At 40.6% G+C, this 16,874-nt stretch overlaps 1 protein-coding gene across 1 annotated transcript; it reads right to left on the bottom strand.

Annotated features, from left to right (window-relative positions):
• Positions 1-15,715: 15,715 nt before the first annotated feature.
• Positions 15,716-16,666, bottom strand: Or2p2 (olfactory receptor family 2 subfamily P member 2). Its single transcript, NM_001001007.1, has one exon. It carries the CDS (start codon positions 16,664-16,666, stop codon positions 15,716-15,718), a length of 951 nt encoding a protein of 316 aa, NP_001001007.1.
• Between the last annotated feature and the right edge of the window lie 208 nt (positions 16,667-16,874).

The raw sequence follows: 16,874 nt of genomic DNA, 5'->3' as shown, positions 1-16,874 counted from the left end.
GAGCAAACTTGAGCCTCGGGACCACAGGTAAGACCAACTTGTCTGCTGCAAGAGAGCTGCCTGGTGAGATCAGGACACACAGAGGCAGAGTTCATCTAGGACCGGGCACATCCTGTGTTTGCCGGAGGTCCCACGACCGCGGATCCCGGCCCGCAACAGCTCTCTGCTCCGAGACCCCTTGGGAAAGAGACCTAACCCCCTGGTCAGGTGGGCACTCCTAAGGCTGCAGAGTGGAAGAGACCACCAACACTGCCCACCCCTGCCCACATCCCTGGCCCAAGAGGAAACTGTATAAGGCCTCTGGGCTCCCGTAGGGGAGGGCCCAGGAGTGGCAGGACCCCTGCCTGAGACACCGCCGGAACTTGAAGGAAACAGACCGGATAAATAGTTCTCTGCACCCAAATCCCGTGGGAGGGAGAGCTGAACCTTCAGAGAGGCAGACAAGCCTGGGAAATGAGAAGAGACTGCTCTCTGTGCACACATCTCAGATGCCAGAGGAAAACACCAAAGGCCATCTGGAACCCTGGTGCACTGAAGCTCCCGGAAGGGGCGGCACAGGTCTTCCTGGTTGCTGCCGCTGCAGAGAGCCCGTGGGCAGCACCCAACAAGCGAACTTGAGCCTCGGGACGACAGGTAGACCAACTTTTCTGCTGCAAGAAAGCTGCCTGGTGAACTCAAGACACAGGCCCACAGGAACACCTGAAGACCTGTAGAGAGGAAAAACTACACACCCGAAAGCAGAACACTCTGTCCCCATAACTGACTGAAAGAGAGGAAAACAGGTCTACAGCACTCCTGACACACAGGCTTATAGGACAGTCTAGCCACTGTCAGAAATAGCAGAACAAAGTAACACTAGAGATAATCTGATGGCAAGAGGCAAGCGCAGGAACCCAAGCAACAGAAACCAAGATTACATGGCACCATCGGAGCACAATTCTCCCATCAAAACAAACATGGAATATCCAAACACACCAGAAAAGCAAGATATAGTTCCAAAATCATTTTTTATCATGATGCTGGAGGACTTCAAGAAAGACGTGAAGAACTCCCTTAGAGAACAAGTAGAAGCCTACAGAGAGGAATCGCAAAAATGCCTGAAAGAATCGCAAAAATCCCTGAAAGAATTCCAGGAAAACATAAATAAACAAGTAGAAGCCCATAGAGAGGAGACTCAAAAATCCCTGAAAGAATTCTAGGAAAACATAAATAAACAAGTAGAAGCCCATAGAAAGGAGACACAAAAATCCCTGAAAGAATTCCAGGAAAACACAATCAAACAGTTGAAGGAATTAAAAATGGAAATAGAAGCAATCAAGAAAGAACACATGGAAACAACCCTGGATATAGAAAACCAAAAGAAGAGACAAGGAGCTGTAGATACAAGCTTCACCAACAGAATACAAGAGATGGAAGAGAGAATCTCAGGAGCAGAAGATTCCATAGAAATCATTGACTCAACTGTCAAAGATAATGTAAAGCGGAAAAAGCTACTGGTCCAAAACATACAGGAAATCCAGGACTCAATGAGAAGATCAAACCTAAGGATAATAGGTATAGAAGAGAGTGAAGACTCCCAGCTCAAAGGACCAGTAAATATCTTCAACAAAATCATAAAAGAAAACTTCCCTAACCTAAAAAAAGAGATACCCATAGGCATACAAGAAGCCTACAGAACTCCAAATAGATTGGACCAGAAAAGAAATACCTCCCGTCACATAATTGTCAAAACACCAAACGCACAAAATGAAGAAAGAATATTAAAAGCAGTAAGGGAAAAAGGTCAAGTAACATATAAAGGCAGACCTATCAGAATCACACCAGACTTCTCGCCAGAAACTATGAAGGCCAGAAGATCCTGGACTGATGTCATACAGACCCTAAGAGAACACAAATGCCAGCCCAGGTTACTGTATCCAGCAAAACTCTCATTAACATTGATGGAGAAACCAAGATATTCCATGACAAAACCAAATTTACACAATATCTTTCTACAAATCCAGCACTACAAAGGATAATAAATGGTAAAGCCCAACATAAGGAGGCAAGCTATACCCTAGAAGAAGCAAGAAACTAATCGTCTTGGCAACACAAGCACACAAACATAACCTCACATCCAAATATGAATATAACGGGAAGCAATAATCACTATTCCTTAATATCTCTCAATATCAATGGCCTCAACTCCCCAATAAAAAGACATAGATTAACAAACTGGATACACAACGAGGACCCTGCATTCTGCTGCCTACAGGAAACACACCTCAGAGACAAAGACAGACACTACCTCAGAGTGAAAGGCTGGAAAACAACTTTCCAAGCACATGGTCAGAAGAAGCAACCTGGAGTAGCCATTCTAATGTCAAATAAAATCAATTTCCAACTAAAAGTCATCAAAAAAGATAAGGAAGGACACTTCATATTCATCAAAGGAAAAATCTACCAAGATGAACTCTCAATCCTAAATATCTATGCCCCAAATACAAGGGCACCTACATACGTAAAAGAAACCTTACTAAAGCTCAAAACACACATTGCACCTCACACAATAATAGTGGGAGATTTCAACACACCACTCTCATCAATGGACAGATCATGGAAACAGAAATTAAACAGTGACGTCGACAGACTAAGAGAAGTCATGAGCCAAATGGATTTAACGGATATTTATAGAACATTCTATCCTAAAGCAAAAGGATATACCTTCTTCTCAGCTCCTCATGGTACTTTCTCCAAAATTGACCATATTATTGGTCAAAAAACGGGCCTCAACAGGTACAGAAAGATAGAAATAATCCCATGCGTACTATCGGACCACCACGGCCTAAAACTGGTCTTCAATAACAATAAGGGAAGAATGCCACGTGGAAATTGAACAATGCTCTACTCAAGGATAACCTGGTCAAGGAAGAAATAAAGAAAGAAATTAAAAACTTTTTAGAATTTAATGAAAATGAAGATACAACATACTCAAACTTATGGGACACAATGAAAGCTGTGCTAAGAGGAAAACTCATAACTCTGAGTGCCTGCAGAAAGAAACAGGAAAGAGCATATGTCAGCAGCTTGACAGCACACCTAAAAGCTCTAGAACAAAAAGAAGCAAATACACCCAGGAGGAGTAGAAGGCAGGAAATAATCAAACTCAGAGCTGAAATCAACCAAGTAGAAACAAAAAGGACCATAGAAAGAATCAACAGAACCAAAAGTTGGTTCTTTGAGAAAGTCAACAAGATAGATAAACCCTTAGACAGACTAACGAGAGGACACAGAGAGTGTGTCCAAATTAACAAAATCAGAAATGAAAAGGGAGACATAACTACAGAATTAGAGGAAATTCAAAAAATTATCAGATCTTACTATAAAAACCTATATTCAACAAAACTTGAAAATCTGCAGGAAATGGACAATTTCCTAGACAGATACCAGGTATCGAAGTTAAATCAGGAACAGATAAACCAGTTAAACAACCCCATAACTCCTAAGGAAATAGAAGCAGTCATTAAAGGTCTCCCAACCAAAAAGAGCCCAGGTCCAGATGGGTTTAGTGCAGAATTCTATCAAACCTTCATAGAAGACCTCATACCAATATTATCCAAACTATTCCACAAAATTGAAACAGATGGAGCCCTACCGAATTCCTTCTACAAAGCCACAATTACTCTTATACCTAAACCACACAAAGACACAACAAAGAAAGAGAACTTCAGAACAATTTCCCTTATGAATATGGATGCAAAAATACTCAATAAAATTCTGGCAAACCAAATTCAAGAGCACATCAAAACAATCATCCACCATGATCAAGTAGGCTTCATCCCAGGCATGCAGGGATGGTTTAATATACGGAAAACCATCAACATGATCCATTATATAAACAAACTGAAAGAACAAAACCACATGATCATTTCATTAGATGCTGAGAAAGCATTTGACAAAATTCAACACCCCTTCATGATAAAAGTCCTGGAAAGAATAGGAATTCAAGGCCCATACCTGAACATATTAAAAGTCATATACAGCAAACCAGTTGCTAACATTAAACTAAATGGAGAGAAACTTGAAGCAATCCCACTAAAATCAGGGACTAGACAAGGCTGCCCACTCTCTCCCTACTTATTCAATATAGTTCTTGAAGTTCTAGCCAGAGCAATCAGACAACAAAAGGAGGTCAAGGGGATACAGATCGTAAAAGAAGAAGACAAAATATCACTATTTGCAGATGATATGATAGTATATTTAAGTGATCCCAAAAGTTCCACCAGAGAACTACTAAAGCTGATAGACAACTTCAGCAAAGTGGCTGGGTATAAAATTAACTCAAATAAATCAGTTGCCTTCCTCTATACAAAAGAGAAACAAGCCGAGAAAGAAATTAGGGAAACGACACCCTGCAAAATAGTCCCAAATAATATAAAATACCTCAGTGTGACTTTAACCAAGCAAGTAAAGGATCAGTATGATAAGCACTTCAAGCTTCTGAAGAAAGAAATTGAAGAAGACCTCAGAAGATGGAAAGATCTCCCATGCTCATGGATTGGCAGGATTAATATAGTAAAAATGGCCATTTTACCAAAAGCGATTTACAGATTCAGTGCAATCCCCATCAAAATACCAATCCAATTCTTCAGAGAGTTAGACAGAACAAATTTGCAAATTCATCTGGAATAACAAAAAACCCAGGATAGCTAAAACCATCCTCAACAACAAAAGGACTTATGGGAGAATCACTATCCCTGAACTCAAGCAGTATTACAGAGCAACAGTAATAAAAACTGCATGGTATTGGTACAGAGACAGGCAGATAGACCAGTGGACTAGAATTGAAGACCCAGAAATGAACCCACACATCTATGGTCACTTGATTTTTGACAAAGGAGCCAAAACCATCCAATGGAAAAAAGATAGCATTTTCAGCAAATGGTGCTGGTTCAACTGGAGGGCAACATGTAGAAGAATGCAGATCGATCCATGCTTATCACCCTGTACAAAGCTTAAGTCCAAGTGGATCAAGGACCTCCACATCAAACCAGACACACTCAAACTAATAGAAGAAAAACTAGGGAAGCATCTGGAACACATGGGCACTGGAAAAAATTTCCTGAATAAAACACCAATGGCTTATGCTCTAAGATCAAGAATCGACAAATGGGATCTCATAAAACTGCAAAGCTTCTGTAAGGCAAAGGACACTGTGGTTAGGACAAAACGGCAACCAACAGATTGGGAAAAGATCTTTACCAATCCTACAACAGATAGAGGCCTTATATCCAAAATATACAAAGAACTCAAGAAGTTAGACCGCGAGAGACACCGCCGGACCCTTAAGGAAACAGACCGGATAAACAGTTCTCTGCACCCAAAACCCGTGGGAGGGAGAGCTAAACCTTCAGAGAGGCAGACAAGCCTGGGAAACCAGAAGAGACTGCTCCCTGCACACACATCTCGGACGCCAGAGGAAAAAGCCAAAGACCATCTGGAACCCTGGTGCACTGAAGCTCCCGGAAGGGGCAGCACAGGTCTTCCTGGTTGCTGCCGCTGCAGAGAGCCCCTGGGCAGCACCCCACGAGTGAACCTGAGCCTCGGGACCACAGGTAAGACCAAATTTTCTGCTGCAAGAAAGCTGCCTGGTGAGCTTGGGACACACGGAAGCAGAATTTCTCTAGGACCGGGCACGTTCTGTGTTTACCGGAAGACCCACACCCGCGGATCCCGGCCCGCAGCAGCTCTCTGCTCCCAGACCCGGTGAGAGAGAGACCCAACCGCCTGGTCAGGTGGGCACTCCTGAGGCTGCAGAGCAGAAGAGACCACCAACACTGCTCACCCCTGCCCACATCCCTGGCCCAAGAGGAAACTGTATAAGGCCTCTGGGCTCCCGTGGGGGAGGGCCCAGGAGCGGCAGGACCCCTGCCAGAGATACCGCCGGAACCTGAAAGAAACAGACCGGATAAACAGTTCTCTGCACCCAAATCACGTGGGAGGGAGAGCTAAACCTTCAGAGAGGCAGACAAGCCTGGGAAACCAGAAGAGACTGCTCCCTGCACACACATCTCGGACGCCAGAGGAAAAAGCCAAAGACCATCTGGAACCCTGGTGAACTGAAGCTCCCGGAAGGGGCGGCACAGGTCTTCCTGGTTGCTGCCGGTGCAGAGAGCCCCTGGGCAGCACCCCACGAGCAAACCTGAGCCTCGGGACCACAGGTAAGACCAAATTTTCTGCTGCAAGAAAGCTGCCTGGTGAACTCAAGACACAGGCCCACAGGAACACCTGAAGACCTGTAGAGAGGAAAAACTACACACCCGAAAGCAGAACACTCTGTCCCCATAACTGACTGAAAGAGAGGAAAACAGGTCTACAGCACTCCTGACACACAGGCTTATAGGACAGTCTAGCCACTGTCAGAAATAGCAGAACAAAGTAACACTAGAGATAATCTGATGGCGAGAGGCAAGCACAGGAACCCAAGCAACAGAAACCAAGACTACATGCCATCATCGGAGCCCAATTCTCCCACCAAAACAAATATGGAATATCCAAACACACCAGAAAAGCAAGATCTAGTTTCAAAATCATATTTGATCATGATGCTGGAGGACTTCAAGAAAGACATGAACACACTTAGGGAAGCACAGGAAAACATTAATAAACAAGTAAAAGCCTACAGAGAGGAATCGCAAAAATCCCTGAAAGAATTCCAGGAAAACACAATCAAACAGTTGAAGGAATTAAAAATGGAAATAGAAGCAATCAAGAAAGAACACATGGAAACAACCCTGGATATAGAAAACCAAAAGAAGAGACAAGGAGCTGTAGATGCAAGCTTCACCAACAGAATACAAGAGATGGAAGAGAGAATCTCAGGAGCAGAAGATTCCATAGAAATCATTGACTCAACTGTCAAAGATAATGTAAAGCGGAAAAAGCTACTGGTCCAAAACATACAGGAAATCCAGGATTCAATGAGAAGATCAAACCTAAGGATAATAGGTATAGAAGAGAGTGAAGACTCCCAGCTCAAAGGACCAGTAAATATCTTCAACAAAATCATAGAAGAAAACTTCCCTAACCTAAAAAAAGAGATACCCATAGACATACAAGAAGCCTACAGAACTCCAAATAGATTGGACCAGAAAAGAAACACCTCCCGTCACATAATTGTCAAAACACCAAACGCACAAAATAAAGAAAGAATATTAAAAGCAGTAAGGGAAAAAGGTCAAGTAACATATAAAGGGAGACCTATCAGAATCACACCAGACTTCTCGCCAGAAACTATGAAGGCCAGAAGATCCTGGACTGATGTTATACAGACCCTAAGAGAACACAAATGCCAGCCCAGGTTACTGTATCCAGCAAAACTCTCAATTAACATTGATGGAGAAACCAAGATATTCCATGACAAAACCAAATTTACACAATATCTTTCTATAAATCCAGCACTACAAAGGATAATAAATGGTAAAGCCCAACATAAGGAGGCAAGCTATACCCTAGAAGAAGCAAGAAACTAATCGTCTTGGCAACAAAACAAAGAGAATGAAAGCACACAAACATAACCTCACATCCAAATATGAATATAACGGGAAGCAATAATCACTATTCCTTAATATCTCTCAATATCAATGGCCTCAACTCCCCAATAAAAAGACATAGATTAACAAACTGGATACGCAACGAGGACCCTGCTTTCTGCTGCCTACAGGAAACACACCTCAGAGACAAAGACAGACACTACCTCAGAGTGAAAGGCTGGAAAACAACTTTCCAAGCAAATGGTCAGAAGAAGCAAGCTGGAGTAGCCATTCTAATATCAAATAAAATCAATTTCCAACTAAAAGTCATCAAAAAAGATAAGGAAGGACACTTCATATTCATCAAAGGAAAAATCAACCAAGATGAACTCTCAATCCTAAATATCTATGCCCCAAATACAAGGGCACCTACATACGTAAAAGAAACCTTACTAAAGCTCAAAACACACATTGCACCTCACACAATAATAGTGGGAGATTTCAACACCCCACTCTCATCAATGGACAGATCATGGAAACAGAAATTAAACAGTGATGTAGACAGACTAAGAGAAATCATGAGCCAAATGGACTTAACGGATATTTATAGAACATTCTATCCTAAAGCAAAAGGATATACCTTCTTCTCAGCTCCTCATGGTACTTTCTCCAAAATTGACCATATAATTGGTCAAAAAACGGGCCTCAACAGGTACAGAAAGATAGAAATAATCCCATGCGTGCTATCGGACCACCACGGCCTAAAACTGGTCTTCAATAACAATAAGGGAAGAATGCCCACATATACGTGGAAATTGAACAATGCTCTACTCAATGATAACCTGGTCAAGGAAGAAATAAAGAAAGAAATTAAAAACTTTTTAGAATTTAATGAAAATGAAGATACAACATACTCAAACTTATGGGACACAATGAAAGCTGTGCTAAGAGGAAAACTCATAGCGCTGAGTGCCTGCAGAAAGAAACAGGAAAGAGCATATGTCAGCAGCTTGACAGCACACCTAAAAGCTCTAGAACAAAAAGAAGCAAATACACCCAGGAGGAGTAGAAGGCAGGAAATAATCAAACTCAGAGCTGAAATCAACCAAGTAGAAACAAAAAGGGCCATAGAAAGAATCAACAGAACCAAAAGTTGGTTCTTTGAGAAAATCAACAAGATAGATAAACCCTTAGACAGACTAACGAGAGGACACAGAGAGTGTGTCCAAATTAACAAAATCAGAAATGAAAAGGGAGACATAACTACAGATTCAGAGGAAATTCAAAAAATCATCAGATCTTACTATAAAAACCTATATTCAACAAAATTTGAAAATCTTCAGGAAATGGACAATTTCCTAGACAGATACCAGGTATCGAAGTTAAATCAGGAACAGATAAACCAGTTAAACAACCCCATAACTCCTAAGGAAATAGAAGCAGTCATTAAAGGTCTCCCAACCAAAAAGAGCCCAGGTCCAGACGGGTTTAGTGCAGAATTCTATCAAACCTTCATAGAAGACCTCATACCAATATTATCCAAACTATTCCACAAAATTGAAACAGATGGAGCACTACCGAATTCCTTCTACGAAGCCACAATTACTCTTATACCTAAACCACACAAAGACACAACAAAGAAAGAGAACTTCAGACCAATTTCCCTTATGAATATCGACGCAAAAATACTCAATAAAATTCTGGCAAACCGAATTCAAGAGCACATCAAAACAATCATCCACCATGATCAAGTAGGCTTCATCCCAGGCATGCAGGGATGGTTTAATATACGGAAAACCATCAACGTGATCCATTATGTAAACAAACTGAAAGAGCAGAACCACATGATCATTTCATTAGATGCTGAGAAAGCATTTGACAAAATTCAACACCCCTTCATGATAAAAGTCCTGGAAAGAATAGGAATTCAAGGCCCATACCTAAACATAGTAAAAGCCATATACAGCAAACCAGTTGCTAACATTAAACTAAATGGAGAGAAACTTGAAGCAATCCCACTAAAATCAGGGACTAGACAAGGGTGCCCACTCTCTCCCTACTCATTCAATATAGTTCTTGAAGTTCTAGCCAGAGCAATCAGACAACAAAAGGAGATCAAGGGGATACAGATTGGAAAAGAAGAGGTCAAAATATCACTATTTGCAGATGACATGATAGTATATTTAAGTGATCCTAAAAGTTCCACCAGAGAACTACTAAAGCTGATAAACAACTTCAGCAAAGTGGCTGGGTATAAAATTAACTCAAATAAATCAGTTGCCTTCCTCTATACAAAAGAGAAACAAGCCGAGAAAGAAATTAGGGAAACGACACCCTTCATAATAGACCCAAATAATATAAAGTACCTCGGTGTGACTTTAACCAAGCAAGTAAAAGATCTGTACAATAAGAACTTCAAGACACTGAGGAAAGAAATTGAAGAAGACCTCAGAAGATGGAAAGATCTCCCATGCTCATGGATTGGCAGGATTAATATAGTAAAAATGGCCATTTTACCAAAAGCAATCTACAGATTCAATGCAATCCCCATCAAAATACCAATCCAATTCTTCAAAGAGTTAGACAGAACAATTTGCAAATTCATCTGGAATAACAAAAAACCCAGGATAGCTAAAGCTATCCTCACCAATAAAAGGACTTCAGGGGGAATCACTATCCCTGAACTCAAGCAGTATTACAGAGCAATAGTGATAAAAACTGCATGGTATTGGTACAGAGACAGACAGATAGAACAATGGAATAGAATTGAAGACCCAGAAATGAACCCACACACCTATGGTCACTTGATTTTTGACAAAGGAGCCAAAACCATCCAATGGAAAAAAGATAGCATTTTCAGCAAATGGTGCTGGTTCAACTGGAGGGCAACATGTAGAAGAATGCAGATCGATCCATGCCTATCACCCTGTACAAAGCTTAAGTCCAAGTGGATCAAGGACCTCCACATCAAACCAGACACACTCAAACTAATAGAAGAAAAACTAGGGAAGCATCTGGAACACATGGGCACTGGAAAAAATTTCCTGAACAAAACACCAATGGCTTATGCTCTAAGATCAAGAATCGACAAATGGGATCTCATAAAACTTCAAAGCTTCTGTAAGGCAAAGGACACTGTGGTTAGGACAAAACGGCAACCAACAGATTGGGAAAAGATCTTTACCAATCCTACAACAGATAGAGGCCTTATATCCAAAATATACAAAGAACTCAAGAAGTTAGACCGCAGGGAAACAAATAACCCTATTAAAAAATGGGGTTCAGAGCTAAACAAAGAATTCACAGCTGAGGAATGCCGAATGGCTGAGAAACACCTAAAGAAATGTTCAACATCTTTAGTCATAAGGGAAATGCAAATCAAAACAACCCTGAGATTTCACCTCACACCAGTGCGATTGGCTAAGATCAAAAACTCAGGTGACAGCAGATGCTGGCGAGGATGTGGAGAAAGAGGAACACTCCTCCATTGTTGGTGGGATTGCAGACTGGTAAAACCTTTCTGGAAATCAGTCTGGAGGTTCCTCAGAAAATTGGACATTGAACTGCCTGAGGATCCAGCTATACCTCTCTTGGGCATATACCCAAAAGATGCCTCAACATATAAAAGAGACACGTGCTCCACCATTTCATTGCAGCCTTATTTATAATAGCCAGAAACTGGAAAGAACCCAGATGCCCTTCAACAGAGGAATGGATACAGAAAATGTGGTACATCTACACAATGGAATATTACTCAGCTATCAAAAACAACGAGTTTATGAAATTCGTAGGCAAATGGTTGGAACTGGAAAATATCATGCTGAGTGAGCTAACCCAATCACAGAAAGACATACATGGTATGCACTCATTGATAAGTGGCTATTAGCCCAAATGCTTGAATTACCCTAGATGCCTAGAACAAATGAAACTCAAGACGGATGATCAAAATGTGAATGCTTCACTCCTTCTTTAAATGAGGAAAAAGAATACCCTTGGCAGGGAAGGGAGAGGCAAAGATTAAAACAGAGACTGAAGGAACACCCATTCAGAGCCTGCCCCACATGTGGCCCATACATATACAGCCACCCAATTAGACAAGATGGATGAAGCAAAGAAGTGCAGACCGACAGAAGCCGGATGTAGATCGCTCCTGAGAGACACAGCCAGAATACAGCAAATATAGAGGCGAATGCAAGCAGCAAACCACTGAACTGAGAATAGGTCCCCTATTGAAGGAATCAGAGAAAGAACTGGAAGAGCTTGAAGGGGCTCGAGACCCCAAAAGTACAACAATGCCAAGCAACCAGAGCTTCCAGGGACTAAGCCACTACCTAAAGACTATACATGGACTGACCCTGGACTCTGACCCCATAGGTAGCAATGAATATCCTAGTAAGAGCACCAGTGGAAGGGGAAGCCCTGGGTCCTGCTAAGACTGAACCCCCAGTGAACTAGACTATGGGGGGAGGGCGGCAATGGGGGGAGGGTTGGGAAGGGAACACCCATAAGGAAGGGGAGGGGGGAGGGGGATGTTTGCCCGGAAACCGGGAAAGGGAATAACACTCGAAATGTATATAAGAAATACTCAAGTTAATAAAAAGAAAAAAAAAAAGAAAAAAAAAGAAATAAATAAAACGAGAGATATAATTCAAAAAAAAAAAAAAAAAAGAAGTTAGACCGCAGGGAAACAAATAACCCTATTAAAAAATGGGGTTCAGAGCTAACAAAGAATTCACAGCTGAGGAATGCCGAATGGCTGAGAAACACCTAAAGAAATGTTCAACATCTTTAGTCATAAGGGAAATGCAAATCAAAACAACCCTGAGATTTCACCTCACACCAGTGAGAATGGCTAAGATCAAAAACTCAGGTGACAGCAGATGCTGGCGAGGATGTGGAGAAAGAGGAACACTCCTCCATTGTTGGTGGGATTGCAGACTGGTAAAACCATTCTGGAAATCAGTCTGGAGGTTCCTCAGAAAATTGGACATTGAACTGCCTGAGGATCCAGCTATACCTCTCTTGGGCATATACCCAAAAGATGCCTCAACATATAAAAGAGACACGTGCTCCACTATGTTCATCGCAGCCTTATTTATAATAGCCAGAAGCTGGAAAGAACCCAGATGCTCTTCAACAGAGGAATGGATACAGAAAATGTGGTACATCTACACAATGGAATATTACTCAGCTATCAAAAACAACGAGTTTATGAAATTCGTAGGCAAATGGTTGGAACTGGAAAATATCATCCTGAGTGAGCTAACCCAATCACAGAAAGACATACATGGTATGCACTCATTGATAAGTGGCTATTAGCCCAAATGCTTGAATTACCCTAGATCCCTAGAACAAACGAAACTCAAGACGGATGATCAAAATGTGAATGCTTCACTCCTTCTTTAAATGAGGAAAAAGAATACCCTTGGCTGGGAAGGGAGAGGCAAAGATTAAAACAGAGACTGAAGGAACACCCATTCAGAGCCTGCCCCACAGGTGGCCCATACATATACAGCCACCCAATTGGACAAGATGGATGAAGCAAAGAAGTGCAGACCGACAGGAGCCGGATGTAGATCGCTCCTGAGAGACACAGCCAGAATACAGCAAATACAGAGGCGAATGCCAGCAGCAAACCACTGAACTGAGAATAGGACCCCCGTTGAAGGAATCAGAGAAAGAACTGGAAGAGCTTGAAGGGGCTCGAGACCCCAAAAGTACAACAATGTCAAGCAACCAGAACTTGCAGGGACTAAGCCACTACCTAAATACTATTCATGAACTGACCCTGGACTCTGACCCCATAGGTAGCAATGAATATCCTAGTAAGAGCACCAGTGGAAGGGGAAGCCCTGGGTCCTGCTAAGACTGAACCCCCAGTGAACTAGACTATGGGGGGAGGGCGGCAATGGGGGGAGGTTTGGGAGGGGGACACCCATAAGGAAGGGGAGCGGGGAGGGCGATGTTTGCCCGGAAACCGGGAAAGGGAATAACACTTGAAATGTATATAAGAAATACTCAAGTTAATAAAAAAATAAAAATAAAAAAATAAAAAAAAGAAATACTCAAGTTAATAAAAAAAAAAAAAACTTGCTATTTAGACCAGACTAGTCATACTTAAGTAATTACATGCTTCCTTCTGTTTCCTGAGTGCTGTTATTGTCACACACCAAGCTTATAGATTTTTGGACAGGATTTCTCAGGATTTTGATACGAGACACATTTGCTTAAACATGAGAAGACTGCATACTTGTAAAACTTGCATTTGAGGAATGTCTTTTAATATGATTACTGAGAAATATTATCCAGACTTGGATTTTAATATTTTGATACAATTCAGCTATAATTATGCTCCTTTTTTGATTATAATAGGTACACATTAGAGTTATGTACATACATAGAGGACAAAGTATATTTAGTAGAAAGAGTACAGTGCTGCACTTAATGTTTAAAGTGTAATAAGTTATCATCTATCTCATAAGAATTATAAAATTAGTAAGCTGAAATAACTATTTAATGAATACTGACTTTAAAATTGTAACCACAATCTTTGCTGTAAATGCTATACCTTAAAGTAGTAAATATGATTAATATTTTAGATACCTGTAGAGATATAATAAACTATTATAGACAGCTTTTTCTTAACCCACAAACTATCATAATAGGCTACATATGTTTCAAACCCACAGAGAGAGTTTACGTTCTTCCTGCCTGCAGTTCATCCTTTTTTTTTCTTTCTCTTCTGAGTATAGGATTCAGTATCCCCTAATGAATGGTTAGCTCTCTGATTCTTAAAAAAAATACACTATGGACCCTGTTTGCCTACAAAAGAATGAATTTCTCTATTCTAATGAGAACAAATGTGCAGTGCCCTTTCTTGAAGGCAACAGGGGACATTTACTGTACCAATGTGTCTGTATATTGTACGTGCACAGACAACAAATAATGTGTACACTAAAGCATAAGTTGATTAGTGAGGTAATTTATCATGATAAATAATTGGTTGGAATCAGTGTATATTGTGTCTCAGGTTTGTTTTCTACTAGTTAGCAGATTTGGGTGAAGTTGTTGTTGTTTTTAAGGAAAATATGTTTATGAGGACCTTCTACACATTCTTGGTTGTTAGAGAACCCATGAAATATTTCCTTAGACAGAAGTTGAAAGATGAGGGTATTGTCATGCTGGAGGGCACAAAAGTATCAGGCATTTACTAATGTATTTTGTTGGTATTATTAATAAAGTGAACATATATCATCCTATATCATCATTAATCTTTCTACTCCATTTCTCTGTGAAACTTCATGATCTAGTGGACAATGTACATTCTCTTTTTCTCCACCTTTTTACCCATGTTTTCTGCTTTCCATTTTGTTTATCTATGGACTACATCTCATTTCCCAATAAAACTCAATACTAAGAATGACATAAAACTTTCAAGGGTTTTAAACATCAACTCTCTCCTTTGGAAACCTAGAAAGACTGGCTTTAGCCAAATATCTCAAAAGGACAGAATCCATTAAGAGTTGTAAAAAGTAAAGTCAAATAGTTTTAAGTATTTTTTTTCTTAAAAGACTAATGGATATGTGTCTGCAAATTTACAAAATATGAAATAATAATGCACTTGATCTTGCTGGCAATCCATGAAATAGTTGATTTTTTTCAAAACAGGGTTTCACTGTGTAACCCTGGCTGTCCTGGCACTTTCTATGTAGACCAGGTTTGCCTTCACACAAGCCACCATCACCTGCTCATCAGCTGTCCAAGTTCTAGGATGAAAGGCATGCACCACTATGCCTGACTATAAAATGGTTAACTTTTGAATATGAAATTAAAGTTTTGGTAAACAAGCTAATTTATTTTTACTTATTTTCTAAAATGACATAAAAAATTTAATTAACACATTGCTATTGTGTTTGCTACTACTATAACTTGCCAAAATAGATCAGTAACCATTTATTTATTGCCAATTCCTTAGGTTTTTATAACCAATCTCTAGGTAGTTACAAAGCAACTTACTTATATGGTCTTCTTCATACTCGTGCAGACTGCAGACACTTTACACTAAGAGTTCACATTAAGTGAAAAAACCATAGCAGTACGATGGAAAGAAATGTGCAGACAGAACAGAACTAATGACTGCTAAAGAGATAACATTAGAACTGAAGCTCTTCTAAACCACAAATGCAGAGGATGAGTTTAAAAAGTTATGTTTGCTCCGATTCCTTGTGAAACAATGAGACAAGAAATCTCCTCATTGCTCCCTTCACATCCTTGTTCCTCAAAGTATAAATAAAAGGGTTAAGCATAGGAGTCACCAAACTGTAAAACAGAGACAGAAGTTTGTTCTTGTCCTGAGAACTAGAAGATGAAGGTTGTACATACATGCTAATTACTGGTCCATAGAAAAGAGTCACAACAACAACATGAGAGCCACATGTATTAAAGGCTTTCTTCTTGCCCTCTGAGGAACGAATCCTAAGTACCGTCGCTACAATGAACCCATAGGAAACAAGAATAAGTGACAAGGGAACCAGAGAGTAGAAAGTCCCTACAATGGAGAGCATAGCTATATTGAATGCAGTGTTAGCACAGGACATCTTGATCATCACTGGGACCTCGCAGAGAAAGTTGTCTACCTTGTTGTTTCCACAAAATGGCAGCTTGACAGTGAGGGTTGATTGAAGCAAAGAATTAGCCAAACCACTCAGCCATGTCATGAACATGAGGAGGATACAGAATTGCTGGTGCATGATTGCTGGGTACCTCAGGGGCTTGCATATGGCAATGTAACGATCCAAAGACATCACAGCCAGGAGGATGCACTCAGTAGCCCCAAGGAAATGAAAAATATAAAACTGTGTTACACAACCTCTGTAGCTGATGGATTTATCTGGGCCCCAAAGATTCCGAAGTAGCTGAGGGATGGTGGTTGTGGTGAAACACAGGTCCAAGAAGGAGAGGTTGGAAAGGAAGAAGTACATTGGGCTGTCCAGTTGAGGGTCTATCTTGGATACAACAATAATTGATATATTTCCCACCACTGTGCAGACATAAGCAACAAGCACCATTATGAAGAGGGGCATTTCCAGCCATGGATAGTTGGAGAAACCCAAAAGAATGAAGATCTTTGGAGCACTTTCATTACCTAGGTTCATTACTGTGGTTGGTTGGCAAAGTCAAGTGAAGGTGAAGATTTGTATTTTAGTATGGAGTTTCTATGACAGTTAAGACATTGTGTTAAATAAAATAACATAAGCTATTCAGAAACTTTTCTTATAATCCACTCCACTAAAGTGATTTGATACTTACAAACATGAAAATTAATAGTCTAAAGAAAGAAATATTCCCTTTTAACATCTCCAA

The sequence above is a fragment of the Rattus norvegicus genome, chromosome 17 (assembly GCF_036323735.1).
Source record: "Rattus norvegicus strain BN/NHsdMcwi chromosome 17, GRCr8, whole genome shotgun sequence".
Taxonomy (NCBI): Eukaryota; Metazoa; Chordata; class Mammalia; order Rodentia; family Muridae; genus Rattus; species Rattus norvegicus.
The sequence above is the reverse complement of the archived record's forward strand: the minus strand, read 5'-3'. Positions and strand labels throughout refer to the sequence as shown.

Excerpts from the sequence above, each read along its gene's own strand:
- Or2p2 (NM_001001007.1), bottom strand. The coding sequence starts at position 16,666 with ATGAACCTAGGTAATGAAAGTGCTCCAAAGATCTTCATTCTTTTGGGT.